Raw genomic sequence first — 15,667 nt, 5'->3', positions numbered from 1 at the left:
AAAAAAACAATGTACAGTGTGTGCATGATATGTAGAGTTGTTAAAATAGATTAGGATATCGGATTAGGTTCGTTTTGTCAAATGCTAGATTGTGAAGGATTGTAGTTCAATTCGTCCTGCTACGACTAGTTTAACTAAAACTGAGAGGTTGACTCGTCATCTCACCAAATAAATGTATTGAATTGATAATTTCTCAACTCATCTAAATGAAGGTCCAAATAATCCGTTTTCGACTCTTGGATCAAACATTAGTTATTGATAATATATATACATATCTACATCTACATATCTAAAAGAGAGAATAATTCATTTTTGGCCAGTTTGTGGCAAGTTGCCGGGAATTTCCATAACAAGTGTCATTAGCCTGCTCTTCCACCACACTACGTACAGAGATAATAGCAAGTGGGATGGGCTCTTCTCTCCATCGCAACACACACCTGCAGGTTACAGTTTCTGTTTGTTTCCTTCTTCCCTCTTCGTTTTCCTTTTGTCTTCCATTGTTTTGGAGCCTCCGTCTTCTTCTTTACACCATTGCACCGAGCAAATTCCAACAAAAAATTTGCTTGTTGTCTTCTCTGCCTCCTGCTTGTTGCAGTTTATCGGTTTTAACTCTGCTGCGGGGAACTTTACTCTGGAGCCTCGGTCTTCGTCTTTCCACCATTGCACCACCACAACACCGCACTTCAGGTGGGTTTGCTTCTTTCTTTGCCTCATCGTTTTCTTCTTTTCTTCCTATGTCTCGGTGAGCAAATTGCATGTTTCAAGACCTTGAAATCGGCTTCTAACTTCGCGCCTACCTCTTTCAAGATTTTGTTGTCGACGTTTCTTGACTCTTGTTTTACAACTTCAAACGCGTTGCTCTCGAAAAGCAAGAAATCCGCATTTTTTGCCAAGGAATCTTTTAAATTATTGTAGCAAGCACTACGTGGTACATTAATAAAGTTCAATGTTGTTCTTCCGAGCATGAGTGATGAAAGCAGCGCTACCACATACCTTATCCCGTGACTCGGTCCACAAGTGCCGGCTTCTACATCCACATCTGAATAACCTGGACCTATTGAAATGCAATCATCCCCTGTTTCGTAAAGCATTTTACGACTCAGTCGATTAATTCATATCAGTAATTCTTTGGTTCATTGAATTGTGCATCGATTTATGTATATGTGTGTCTGTGTGTGATTACCATTGTCTATGACTGAGTTGTATATGCCAACAGATTTGGTGTTCACGATGTGTATTCCATCTGTGTTTGGGCTTAACTTAGGGGAAGAAATCGACATCTTCTCGACTAGGACACCTTGACATCCGTCGAATTTCATGTGAAAATGTGGGCTGTTTTGGATCCGCAAACCGGTCACCACCAAGCTCAAACTCATGAAAAACTGAATCAACTGAAAATATATGCAAATGAAATCAATTTCATTAGTTGTTAATCACCGCCCACAGAGGGGGATACAACTTAATTTCTTTGTATGTATGCATAATGTATATCACCACTTCTGGCCATTTCCTTCAATGCTCCCAGCTCCAGTGAAAGTCAAGCCGTCAAGATTGTAAAACACCAGCCACTGCTTAGTGCTGTCGGATTCTGGTCCATTAGGCGGCATTAGCAGCCCATCCACCTTCACAAGTACGGTAATTAATAACATTCCCTTGTAATTACTTCGCATAGTGCACAATTTTTTATTCAAAATTCAACACCATTAGGAAACCACTATGATCTTACCTGAAAAATGTGCCCCAGCTCACAGGGTCCAAGAAAAATGGTTGAAGTAATAAGAAACACCTGATATGATGGGACCAGAACCACTACATTTTCCACTCAGCATGCCTCCTTCCATGCAGCTTTGAAGGCATCAGTGTCATCAGTATCTCCGTCTCCAACTACACCATAATCAGACACAGTGCAAATGCAGCTCGTGCTCGAGAAGTTCCCTGGTTGGTGAAGAGGCGAGTCGGCTGGAACAGTGGGAGATTGGTCCGGGAATAAGCTGGGGTAAGTTCAGGTGAAATTTCACTCTTTTGCTTCTTGTTCATGTTATTATGATGTCCCCCTCCATCCACATTGGCTAAATTTTGGATCAAGAATTGTACATTCAAGATCCGTAACACGAATAAGCAGTGTATGATTTCCATTGCGCACACAAGGCAAATGAACTAAGAAATTTGTGACATATGGCATGATTATCTTTGTACAATTTTCTAAGACTGAGAGTGACTTATTGTGGGAATTTAATGCAACTTATTTTTTTCCTCGCCGTCATGAAGGAAAATTATTTAAGAAGATGAAAGCTCAAAGAAAGTGGTTGTCTTGTGTTGTGTTGTGTACATTAGCAACTGGCAAAGATGCAAGTAGAGGTTAAATTTTATACTGAACAAGTTTATTTTTTGAATTCTCTAACATTAAGCAATGAAATCAAACATGATTTTAACCATTTTTAAAATTTATTATTTTTGGGAAAAAAATATACCCTCCTTATTTATATCAATGTGTCTAACAAGTAGTTTACTTCAAATATTTAAAAATGAAGTACAAATTTACAGTCTTTTTTTCCCTTGTTTCCGTTGTGTAGAAGCATCGCAGTATATGATTTTTTATATTAAAAAATCATTTTTCTTATTTTCCAAAGCATCTACTGTAAAATGTCAAAACCCTAACAAAGTGCCCGCAATCTAACTATTTTATGACCTTACGGAATGTATATAATATTGATCACTATTTATTAAATTCAACAAAACCAAATATAAATATGTATCTATTATCAAATATTAAATAGGATGAGAAGACGAGTACATAAAAAGTAAACAAACTAAATAAATATATACATTTCCATATATGTAATATCATATTAAAACTATTAGCTCAAAAATCTACCTTAGATAATTATATATTAATATTGTTTATATATAAAATTTATCAACTTTTTCAATTGTTCTAATTAATGTTTCTTATAACATAAACATATCAATCAATATTCCTTAAACTATAGGTCATATGTAACTCTATACATAAATAAACATTAAAATGTTCAACCAGATGATAAAATTTCATATTGACACGTTTGTTTCCATCTAAAAAACTTTATTTTCCTAAAGTACATGACAATAATATCTTCTTTCTTTCTCCTCTATTCATAATTATTTACTGTTGCATTCTTTATATAAAAATTTTATATAATACATGTTGCATTCTTTATATAAAATTTTATATAATTCTATTATTTGTTGCTTCTTTCGAAGTTCATAGGTTGTTATCCAACCCTTTCTTATTAACCACACATGTATTGTTATTTTTACAATTAGCTAAGAACATGTATTTTTTTCATTACGAAAACATGCACACGTTTTCAAAAATGCTCTAATTTTCATAACAATATTTATTTCATTGACACGTGGCATGAACAAATGATGACTATCTTTATTTTTTAACATCACATGTGTCAGAAATACACAAAATGTTGTGATGACTCAGATTTGTGATTAAAAATTATAGCTTGTAATTTACCACCTGCCAACATGTACAGATGACTAACCTGCTTTTATTACAATCGGCAAAAACAACCACGACATTTATTATAAATTATCTATGACTCAACACATGTCATTTAATATATGAAAATTCACTTGGCACCCTCTATCTTACCTTATAAACACTTATATGCTCAATTACCTGGAGCTTAACATACTTGCTATGTTATAATTTCTTAATACCCATCATTTGCTAATTACATGTTCAATACATCAACCAAATTCGATGGAAAACAATATTTACTGTACATGTATCGATTGTGGACAATTTCAATACAACTATCTACTTCAGAAAGAAGTTGAAGAATTAATAAGAAGATTTTACTCCAACTCAGTATATACAATCATCTTACGAAGAGTGCTTAACATGGAATCAAAGCTCTTGCTCGTGCTAGACTGTGCAACAGACATTGAGACAACCCTAAATATCAACGAGCTCCATCAAAACAACCATGTACATTAAATGAATAATAAAACATTTATTGTATAGTATCGAAAATGCTTAGTATTAGTCCATATGTGTAGACATATTATAAGTTTTAGATTATGCGTGATCAAATAAACGTATATGAAAACTGATCTCCATTTCGTTACTCTATGTGTTTACTTTTTATTTTTCTCATAATACATCAACCACCTCCATGTTAATTTCTTTTGCTTACATGTTATTGACATGCGTTTTCTTCTCAATATGAGTTCCAAACAATTTCTATTCATATAATTTGATTTCTTTTATTAGTCTCTCGTTGTAATCATTTATTCAGCTGTCTTATGAATTAAATTGATTTTCATGTTTAAATATCTTAAAAACTCGAAGTTACAAAATTCATAAATACATCAACTAAATTCTAAAGTAAAAAAATGTTATATCTATTGAAATCCTATCTACATTAACGAGTTTTCAAAGCTCTTTGATTACACTAAAATTTTAAATGCTCTTATCGATTGTTTAATGGTTCATATTACAACTAATATTTAAGTTAAAGTTGTCACATTCGTAAATCGATTAACGTCAACCATGTCATTAAGCGTGACACCCTTACAACCATTACCCTGCTTTAAATATGGATATTCTATTTTCGAATTTATAATAATCTATTTATGAGGTAGATCCATGATTAAATTTTAAGATAAACAAATACTTTATGTTCAATTTGAGACATGTTATTAAAATTCTCTTATTTGAACATCAACTCAATCTTTTTCCTAACTATTTTCAATTTTATAAATTCCTTGGGTTTTCATATTTTTTTTACTTTGTTAAGCACAATACCAACTTGAAATACTAATCGTATGACTACGGATATAAAAGAAAATAAAAAATTACTATACTCAAAATAATTATGGCCTTTAAAATTAAATTATTAAATAAGACATACACAAATATGAACACATGGTTAGTTGGTCTAGAGACAAATATAAATGCTCATATGACTACAAATTTGGGCAAGACACCTCAAGAATTGAGGTTCCCTTATCTAGTATATATATGGCGCTCAACGAGAGATTTGACCCGTTTGCGTCCTTGGATATCTACGGGTCATGTGTTGACCCGTTTGCATCCCTAACGGTTAACATGTATTGATGGGGTCGGGTTTAACCCATTTTCTTGTTACCGCCGTCAAAGCATGGGTTTCACCTTTAAACCCTAAAACCACTCTTTGTTTTTTTCCTGTGGAATACTATAAACAGGATAAATGATTTGACCGAGTGGGCGGCCATGGGTGGAATACTGAATTCGTGATTCCTTCCCTGATAACTAATGTATATCCATTATTCAGGAAGAGTATTTAAATTATAGTTCGGGTTCTTGGTAAAAAATTCTGGAATAATATTAATTATTTATTCCAGTTTCTAGTGATTGTGGACTGACGATGGACCTTGTCCCACTACCGCTTACTGTTCATGCTTTGTCCTTTATCCCATTTTTCAAACTCTCATTAGGAATTGCATTCTGCGGTTTGCTGGGTACTGTGCAGTTCTTGTTATAGGATTTTGAGAGGATTTTTCATTTGAGTTGTTTATGAACTGTGCTTTTTGATGGATTGTAACAAGGGAGAGGCTATCAGGGCAAAAGATGTTGCCTTGAGGAAGATGGAAAGTGGGGACTTTCGGGGTGGCATGAAATTTGCAGTTAAAGCACAGAAGCTTTATTCTGATGTGGAAGATGTTGAACAGATGATATTGGTATGTGAAGTGCATTGTTCTGCTGAGAAAACTGGATATAGGAATGAGAGGGATTGGTTCAAGATTCTAAAGTGTGAGTGGACTGCTGATGATGATTTGATCAAGAAACGGTACCGTAGCATGGCTTTGATGCTTCATCCTGATAAAAACAAGTTTCCTGGAGCAGTGGATGCTTTCCAGCTTATCGGGGAGGCTAAAACTGTTCTTCTTAGTCAATGGAGTCGGAGATCCAATGGGAGTAAATTGAACACTAAGTTGTATGATCATGGGGGGTTAGAAGAGTGGGAAAGCTGGATTTCGCAAGAATTTCCGAACAGTACTTGGGCTAAAGCTGGAAGTTCTTCTGACTGTGTAAGGAATGAGGTGAAAAGGTCAAGCCCAGTTGAGGAAATGACGAATACTAGCAAGAAAAGGATGGGATCTTCAAACGCTAAAGTAGTTGGTGATAATGCAGGTGGAAATGGTTTTTATGATGGTAGAGCTAAAGTTGGTCCTAATGTGAAACGATCAAAGAATGGTGGATCTTTCATTGCTTCTGCTCAGAAGGTTGACACGCGAGGCAAAATTAGAGATAATTATGCTTCTAACTTTAAACAGGAGTTGAACGATGTGAAAAAGAGTAAGAGTTTTGATGAGGTGAGAGTGCTTAATGAAAACAAGAACAATGGAAAAGGTAAGGAGAAATTTGGTGGATCAGGGAGTAAAGGAGGGAATTCTGCTAAATGTTATGAGTTTTCAGCTAAATCAAGTCCTGGGATTGCACCAGAACAAATAATTCTTGAACATACAAGCCCAGAATTCAGTGATTTCGAAAAGGAGAGGATGAAAAACTGTTTTAGGATTGGACAAGTATGGGCTTCATATGATACACTGGATGCTATGCCTAGATTCTATGCTCTGGTAAACAAAATCATCTCAGAAGATTTCGAGATACAGATTACTTGGTTGGAACCGTACTCAGATAACGAAAAAGAACTCCAGTGGCTCTATCAGGGCTTGCCGGTTTCTTGTGGGAAATTCCTACTCGGAGAATCTGAGACCATTCAAGATCATGCAGTGTTCTCACATTTAGTAAATTTTCAAACAGGAAGCTTTTACGAGATATTTCCGAGAAAGGGTGAGACTTGGGCAGTTTTCAAGAACTGGGATATCAGCTGGCACTGTGATCCGAACAGACTTGAGAACTTAGAGTTCGAGTTAGTCGAGATCTTATCAGATTATGATGGTGATACTGGCATAAAAGTTGCATTATTGAGCAAGATCAAAGGCTTTATTTCACTTTTTAAACGTGTTACATGGAAGCAAACAGATATAAACACGATACTGGTGAAGGATATGTTCAGATTTTCTCACAAGGTTCCCTCAATCCAAATGACTGGAAATGAAAGGCCAGATGTTCCCGAAAGATGCTTTGAACTTGATCCAGCCTCATTGCCTCCCAATTACACCAGTACCTCTGTCTTTCCAGAAGCAATCACCGTTCTTGACTCGGAATTTCATGACTTCAACGCTGAGAAGTCACCAGAAAACATCAAAATTGGTCAGTTATGGGCAGTATACAGTGATGAAGATTGCCTACCTAAGTATTATGGTCTGGTTAAAAAGGTGAATACATTGCCCGAGCTCACTTTACATGTAATCTGGCTTATCCCCTCACAACCACATGGAAGCATAGGATTTCTTGATAAAAACATGCCCATTTCTTGTGGCAAATTCAAGCTTAGTAAATATAGAAAAGGACACAAAATCGATGCTGCCGCCATTTCGCATCAAGTTAAAATAGAACCCAAGAGAAATGAATATTCTATTTTCCCGCGGAAAGGTGAGGTTTGGGCTCTTTACAAGCCATGGAGTCCAAAAATCTCACGTTCTGAGCTGCCGGAATGCAAATACGACATTCTCGAAATCTCGGAGGTAAACGAGAAATGGGTAGAGACAGTAGCTCTTGAGGCGGTTGAGGGATACAAATTGGTTTACAAGCCTCAAAATGAAGGGCAAGAAATGACAAGAAGGCAGATAGAATTGCATGAGCTGTTCAAATTCTCACATCAGATTCCTGCTTTCCGGTTAACGGACGAATGGGGTGGCATCTTTCGAGGCTTTTGGGAGCTCGATCCGGCTGCCTTGCCGGCCTACTTGTTGTCTTGATATTCAGTAGGCCTCATGCTTTGTCTTTTGCTGCACAGGACTTGTTTTCTGCAACCGTTTAGGCTACTGACATTTAATTTAGTCAAAATTTTGGTTTGCATTAGCATTGCTTCTCATCTATCATTGTATTGATAAGCTACGTAACCAGCACACACAATGCACTCGAAACTGCACATGGTATGAGAATTGTTAGAAGTTTCACGCATAGCGTGTGATTTCGGTATTCGAATTCGAGCTCGAATACGTTGATGAATATTTACAAAATATACTTCAGATTTCATAAATTACTTGAAAAGTATTCGGTTGTGAAAAAACAACAAATTTAGTCCAATAATGTTACTAAATTGTTGAAAATAATACTGAACCTATTAATTAAATGCAGTTTAATTGTGTGCTTAGTTAGTAAAATGGATCACCAATTTGAACGTGCCAAAATTTTGAAAAAAAAATAATAAATTTCTTTGAGGGAAAAAGTTACAATACTGAAAAATAATTGAATATTATATATATACACACACACATTGTTTTGATATACTGTTCATTTACCATACATATTTATATATATAGTTTTGATATGTTGCATACCTACCGTACAAACTTATCTGAGCACCGATGAAGTGACACTTGTACATTGATGTTCAATTTTTATATGTTTTATAAAATTTAATAGGTGAGTGTCATTTCATGTTCACGTAAGTGTACATTATTGGTGTATATAAATAAAAAATGTATGTATATATATATATATATATATATATATATATATAAAATATCAAAACAAAGAAACTAAAAAAAATTGTTGAAAAATTTAGAAACAATTTCCAATATAATCCCGACCGTATTTATACGGATCGCCTTTCCCTCCTAATTCACACGTTTCGCCCTAAAATTTCCCTCCATATCTTATTCCGCCCCACGTACATCGTGGAATCTTCTTTATGCGGAGAATCCCAGTAGTTAAATCAGTGGATCTTCTGTCTTCCCCGCAAGCTCAGTGCACTAAGCCCTCATAAATTTACAGATTCTTCAATAGTTTTTGGTTAGAAAGATCGGTCTGCTCTTGTTTTCGCGTGAAATGGGTACTTTAGGGGGTGCAGAAAATGAAAACCATATAAATTCAAGAAAGGATGGTTTGGACAAATATTTGAGCGACGAGGAGACGCAGCAAGTTGAAAGTCAGTTTTCTCCAGGTAATTTTTCAATTCCTCTTGTTTGTAATTTCCATCAGTTTCAATTGATGCATGACTGTCTTGCTATTGTAGATTTAGGTTTACGTTTTCTTTTTAATTGTGAACAAGGTTTATATACCAAATTCATCCAATTTAATCCTTACATCCCCATCCCAGCCGTGTGAGCTGTGAACCACATTTATATTAGGTAAATTTGTGATTTTGTATAAGAGAAGACTGTGTATACGTGCTTAGGAAAGGAGTTTGTCTAATTTCCGGCGCTTACCGAGGGTTGATTGCAAGGGACATACGATGTCCAAATTAGGATTTATGCTGTCTATAATATATACATACATATATATGTACATGTTTATGCATAAATTGGATCTACCAACGAGTGCCTACCATTATAACAAAAGCTACAGCTCATAGTAGCAATGCAACTCGGATTTTTAAAATTATGTTTTCTGGATAACTATTTTAGAGTAACTTTTTTTCTTAGTGCTATTATTGTGAGTTGAAGGGAGGGACAATGAATAAATTCATTTTGTTTTCATTCAAGTAAGAGATCCAACTTTGAGGAATTTGGAAAAACTTCCTGCTGTTGCACCGCTTTAAGTTAACCTTTCTTTGTTCCATGTACATTAGGTGGTGATTTAAGAGTTGATGGAGATGATGATTTTCTTTATCCCTCTGGTACAATGCCTGTCGATGATAGTTTTCTATTGGAAGATGCATTAGAGACTCGGTTAGTGGATCTTGTTGGGGAAACTCAGTTGGTGGATCTTGCTGACGAGACTCAGGCGAGTTATCTACCTGGGGAAACACAGTTGATGGATCTTGCCTGGGACACTCAAGTTTTGAATGATTTTGGTTATGTTGATCATGCACCTACTCAGTTGCTCGATCAATCTGGTGAAACTCAAGTGTTGGATGATTTTTATTGTGTTGATGATATCCATACCGAGTTGTTTAATGCAAAGAATAATGAAGATTCTGATGTTAATGACAATGACAATGACAATGACAAAGCAGATAAAACCAAGGTCAGATGTGATACTAAGCAGTTATCTCCAGATGATTCCTTGAAGGGACATGGCAGGGATCTGGCCACACAGGTGAATACAGTGGATGCTACAGGTGACAGTGTTCGTGGAACACCATCTGATTGCTTCACTGCTGAAGAACATCATTCAGGTAATTTCTACTTTGATTGCTGATCCATTTATTTATATCTTCTGGTCTCAGTCCGTAAGTATTTAATGTATTATGTTAATTTTTTCATGTCATTTTATCATCTCGTTTTACCTGTACTTTTTATTTTGTCAGGGCCGTGTCGAAATCCCTTTCTGCCCCTTGTATTCAAATTAACTTTATGCTATGGAATTTTCCTGTCCAGAAATCACAAGTTATTTTCCCCTCTTCATTGCTTGATGTATTTCTTACTCTTTTTCTTCAGTTCATTTTTAAGCTAACCATGTTTTGTCTTCCAACTTCTTGAAGTATTATCGCTTATTTATGTATTACACATTCAAATAAACACAAAGGAGTCAATACAAACAGATATGCTCAATAATAATGCAAGTTTTTTCTTGTAACTTATTCCATTATGTATTTTAACAAACACATGGAAAGTAGAAAAGCTGTGTTGCTCTATGTACTGTACCTCTATGTACTTGTACAGTGAGCGTTCCGCATTTACACAATATTTGTCTTCATATTGTTTAATTGTATTTTTAATAATTTATTCCTTTTCACAATATTTGCTTTGATATTTTAAATTTGTGTTTCGGTCCTTCGTTCTTTCTTCATCTGGGAAACAGCCGAATGACATGTGGGCAAGGTTTTGTGTGTCTTGTCCCCACTGCTTTGTTCTTTGCATTCAGTTAATTCTTCTAATTGTTATAAACTTAAAGTGTATGCTTTTCTCTGGGGGTGGTGATCTGAAAGGCATGTCACAAATTTCACTTTCTCTGATATGTGCAGATAAGAAGCTGTTGTTTTTTTTCCTCTTGGTTACAATAACATGTTGTTTCAGGATCTTTTCGCAGAGATTTTACCTCAATTCGTGCTGCATCAGTTAGAGCCTCAGGTTTGGCCGCTCTTGCCCGAAGAGGTAGTGGTAATATTTGTTCCTTTAGTAGTGAAAAATCTTCTTTGGAACAACGGAGGTGTGAGCAAGAAGGTACATTTCTTAGTGGAGATTTGTTTAAGTTTGGCAGGAAGAATAATGAGGAATGTCTTTGGAATGGGAATGATGAGAGCAGTGAAAAACTAAGAGATCCAGTTAAACACAAGGTTAGTAATACTATGAGGAAACTTTTTGCCGAGGATAGGGTTGTTGAAGTTGGTCAGTCAGAGCTTAACAACAACCAGACATATCACAATCTTAACACATCTGAGTTAGATGCATCTGAAAATCACTTGGCTGGGTTAAGCTATGTCAACTCTGAGGAACCTGGAGATTTGTCACAAGCTAATGCACTTGAGGTTGTGGACAGGTTTCTTGAACTTAATGACATGGAGCATGATCAAAGCAAATGCTACAGAATTCAGATTGCAGAAAAACCAAAGGTAGTCAATGGAGTAAAAGGTTCTCTGGATTTGACAAAAAACTCTATTCTTCAAATGCACTGGTGTAGAATTCAGAGCTTATGATTGGGATGACACCCGCGAAGATGAAGGTGGGGGAGATTTTTTCCAGAAGAAAAAGGAACTCTTCTTTGACAAGGGGAGTCCACAGGAGACAACCTATTTGGAAACTAGGAAATCTGGTTGTGCTGACCTTATAAAATTCAAGACCGGTGGAGATCATGGAATGGAAAAGAAGCAGGCTTACAATAAGAATAAGTTAGGAGACCCAACCTACCCAGATTCAGGGGTGATGTTGCATAGGAGGAGAAGAGCAAAAAGAAAATCAATCCATTGCATAGATGAGGTGTTGCCCAAGAATCTTAAGGATTTGGATAATCAGTCAAACAGGGGATCCGGGCACAATTCGACTGAAAATGATAGAAGCAGGGATATTTTAGACCTGAAAAATATAGGTCCTGATACTCAAATGGCTGCGGAAGCGTTAGGAACTTTTTGTGTTGAGTTGCATTCAGTGAACACTGATAACGATGTTCCTGATGAAGGTGTTGGCACAATTAAAAAGGCATCTGCAGAAAATCAGTGTGTTGGAGTTGTCACTAGACAAGCCAAACATGCGATGAGGACCAGCAGCAACATGGGTGATGTCTTTACTCTTTCATCTGGAAAACAAACTAAAAATATTAGGAAGCAGTGTGATGCAGAGCGGAGGAGAGCAGAACAAAGCAGGCTTACAGATGTCAATGATGAATTTGTCTTATACGGAAAGGAGTGCCCGAGCACCATACCTCCTAGAATGAAAGAGCAGAAGATAGGAAGAGCTAGGAAAAGGAGCACCATTCAAGAGAGTGATCAATATCAGAATGTGGAGTTAACAGGTCAAAAACCTGAAACCAAGCGTTGTTTGGTGGAGCAACTAAATTCTTCTGTGCCTGTGGCTCATCGAACTAGGAGAGGCAAAAAATTGGATGGCTCAAAGGCTCCAGGAAACGCATTGCATGCGAGGGAGGAGATAGATGATTTGATAAGTGCTCGTGTACTCAGAAAAAGTGCTCGTGTACTCAGAAAAAGTAGAACTGCCAATGATGAAAATGCTGAAATGGGTACCATGAATAGTGTTAGAAAGGCGAGATCAATTATGGTTAAGAAGTCAAATACAAAATGTGTTGGTATGGCCAGTTCGTCAGAACCAAAAGGATCTGTACTAGAGCTTCGAGATTCAAAAAGAACTCGACAAAAGACATTCTTAGATGAGGAAGAAGATGATGCACAATGTAATGCAAGTTTAAAACGATCAAGAGACAATGGAAGTACAAGGAATAATGTTGATCATAAAGGTTCTGATCATGGGAAGGTGACGACAAGTTTAAATGACGCAGTTGATTCCAGCACATCTATGCAAGGTGATGGGATGAGTGGTGGGAAGATCTCAAAGTCTTCTAAAGGTGCAGAAACTGTTCAAAGGCTAGATGCATCTCCAAGTGAAAGATTGGAAACATCCATTTCTACTTGTACTACACCTGCTACTTGTGAGACACCAATGAGCAATGTATCTCCTATCTGTATGGGGGATGAGTATCACAAGCAGTCTTGCAGGAAGAACCTGTCTAGACTGTCTCTTATAAATGAAATTAATAGCTTAATGACCGACACATCAGTACCATTTAGTGAAATGAAAGACTTGAGAAAGAGGAAAGATTCAGCAAATATTAGAGTTTTGTTTAGCCAGCACCTAGATGTGGATGTGGTCAAACAACAGAAAAAGGTATTTAGTAATTTGCAATTTGATTCCTCAATTCGTTTAAGTTGGTGGAAAACTTTTAGTTATTTGGTTACATTTTTCTGTCACAGGTTTTGGCTAGGCTGGGAGCTTCAGATACTTTTTCTATGTCAGATGCTACACATTTTGTAGCTGATGAATTTGTCCGCACTAGAAATATGCTTGAAGCAATTGCTTGTGCAAAACCTGTAGTCACACACTTATGGCTTGAAAGCTGTGGACAAGCCAGCTGTTTTGTTAATGAGAAAAGTTACATTCTCAGAGATGCAAGAAGAGAAAAAGAATTTGGCTTCAGTATGCCTGTTTCTCTGTCAAGAGCTAGTCAACATTCCCTTCTACAGGTATATATCTGATTGTCGCATAAAATGATACTAATTAACGATACATACTAAAAATGATTTTGGTGGCAGGGTCAAAAGGTTTTTGTCACCCCAAATACAAAGCCTGGTAAAGACATTATAACAAACTTGGTCAAGGCAGTTCATGGTTTGGTATGGGATCATTCTTGTGATTTTTCTTTTCCGATAATTTTCTGCTTAGTTGTTTCATTACAAGTGTTTTATATTCTCACTTCCTGTGCGTAGTTAGCGTTAGTTAACTACTTAACTTACCCCTGTATACTTCATAGCAATTCTGGGGGTGGGTGTATCACTCCAAGGTGCTAGAAATCGAGCAATGAATTTAAATGGCTCATGGTGGGTGGTTAAAGTATACATGTACCTCCTGACTAGATCTTAAAACTATTGCCAAGTATATGACTTTAAGCCTCTGGATTTATGTTACAAGCTCCTCTTTGCCTTCTTGAATTTTAGATCCATAATTTAGCATGTCTCCTGTATTATTAATGGACTATCATTGATTATCGCATGAATGTGTTAGGATTTAATTTCAGTCGCATTCATGTCACTGACAACACATTAAGAAATATTTGCTCTGTGTATTTTCGTTCAGTGTATAAGGTTTCATGCAACTTCTTTGACTTGTTACTTTTCTGCTAAGTGTGATGTCAAATGATGAAAGAATGCTCTGCATGGAACCGTTTTAGAATGGATTATGATACTTGGTGCATTTCTTACCAGGCGGTGGAGAGACTTGGAAGATCAGCATTGAAAGATGAAAAACTTCCAGACGATCTTTTGATTATATCTTGTGAAGAAGACTATGACATCTGTATAGCTTTTCTCGAGAAAGGTTGAAATACGTACCTTCAATAACTATCGCTACTCAATGTAATGTTAAGATGACCACTTAATAACCATTTATATGCAGGTGGCCCTGTTTACAGTTCAGAGTTACTACTGAATGGAATAGTTAAACAGAAGCTGGAATATGAAAGGTTTGTTTCTGTCCTGTTATTGCTGAATGTGCCATTATAATCTTGCTCTTGTAGCAAACCACTTGGATTGGAACTGACCAGAGAATCCGACTTGTCACTTTACTAATGATTCATTTTTTCCGTTCAAATTTTCTGCTGCATTTAGTGGTATTCTTCAGATGATGGATGTTTGTGACATTGTTCTATCATGAGACGTGGTGACTGGTGAATGTTAATGTGTGAGACATGTGCTAAGTATTTAGTATACGTGTGTAGCAGAGGTTATAACCAAGTATAGCAGAAATTTTAAGTTGCAGTTCTTGTTACTACTCTGCCAGAGATCTGTTTGTAACTTAATTTTTGTTTATTTCTGTTGCAGGCATCGTCTTTTTGTAGATCAAGTCAAAAAGACTCGCTCCTCAATATGGGTGAGTAAGAGCAAACACAATCTTGTAACAAAACGCATATGAGGCCCCTTTGTTTCATGCAACATAGCATCTTGCACATAGTTTTGGAAATGTGGTAGTTTGTGCTAGTGAAGTATTTTTCCTTTCTTAATACTTGTGGTTTCCGTACGTGTTGTGTGCGCACAACATAATACATTGTATAACGGATTTCATATGTGTAATAAATATTTATTTGTTTGATACATGGTTTAGCTATAACATTTTGTAAACTTGTGTATAACAATTAACTTAAAAAATGAAACACAAGATTAGATAGTATGATATTTTGTACTTGTAGAATAAATATAATATTCTAATCTTGTCAAATAAATAGAGGGGAAATAAGTTTTTTGGGCCAGTGATTTGTCTATTTTTTGTTTTTATCCACCAATTTTTGGTTTTTGGACAATAATGACTGAAAATTAATTTTTGCTCAAAAAATGTTAATCAGGTGGTGGATAAAGTTGATGTAGCAAAAAAATCTGAAGTTCTCTTGATTTCC

At 36.1% G+C, this 15,667-nt stretch overlaps 3 protein-coding genes and 1 pseudogene across 3 annotated transcripts in view; 3 read left to right on the top strand and 1 right to left on the bottom strand.

Annotated features, from left to right (window-relative positions):
- The window catches only part of LOC140830740 (uncharacterized), a 53,288-nt gene that overhangs the window by 26,123 nt on the left and 11,498 nt on the right, over nt 1–15,667 (top strand). The gene's annotated exons all lie outside the window — the stretch shown is intronic.
- On the bottom strand, nt 334–1,670 carry LOC140829632 (polygalacturonase At1g48100-like; annotated as a pseudogene).
- Nucleotides 5,222–7,963, top strand: LOC140830732 (uncharacterized). Its single transcript, XM_073194190.1, has one exon. It carries the CDS (start codon nt 5,569–5,571, stop codon nt 7,861–7,863), a length of 2,295 nt encoding a protein of 764 aa, XP_073050291.1. The 5' UTR covers nt 5,222–5,568; the 3' UTR covers nt 7,864–7,963.
- On the top strand, nt 8,700–15,395 carry LOC140830731 (uncharacterized). The gene is given in 9 exon segments (XM_073194189.1): nt 8,700–9,053; nt 9,681–10,229; nt 11,071–11,648; nt 11,650–13,389; nt 13,476–13,745; nt 13,815–13,895; nt 14,484–14,595; nt 14,674–14,740; nt 15,099–15,395. Coding segments are annotated over 9 exon segments (3,603 nt in total). The 5' UTR covers nt 8,700–8,938; the 3' UTR covers nt 15,190–15,395.

The sequence above is a fragment of the Primulina eburnea genome, chromosome 4 (assembly GCF_022965805.1).
Source record: "Primulina eburnea isolate SZY01 chromosome 4, ASM2296580v1, whole genome shotgun sequence".
Taxonomy (NCBI): domain Eukaryota; kingdom Viridiplantae; phylum Streptophyta; class Magnoliopsida; order Lamiales; family Gesneriaceae; genus Primulina; species Primulina eburnea.
This window is presented reverse-complemented; position numbering and strand designations above follow the sequence as displayed.

Excerpts from the sequence above, each read along its gene's own strand:
- LOC140830732 (XM_073194190.1), top strand. The coding sequence starts at position 5,569 with ATGGATTGTAACAAGGGAGAGGCTATCAGGGCAAAAGATGTTGCCTTG.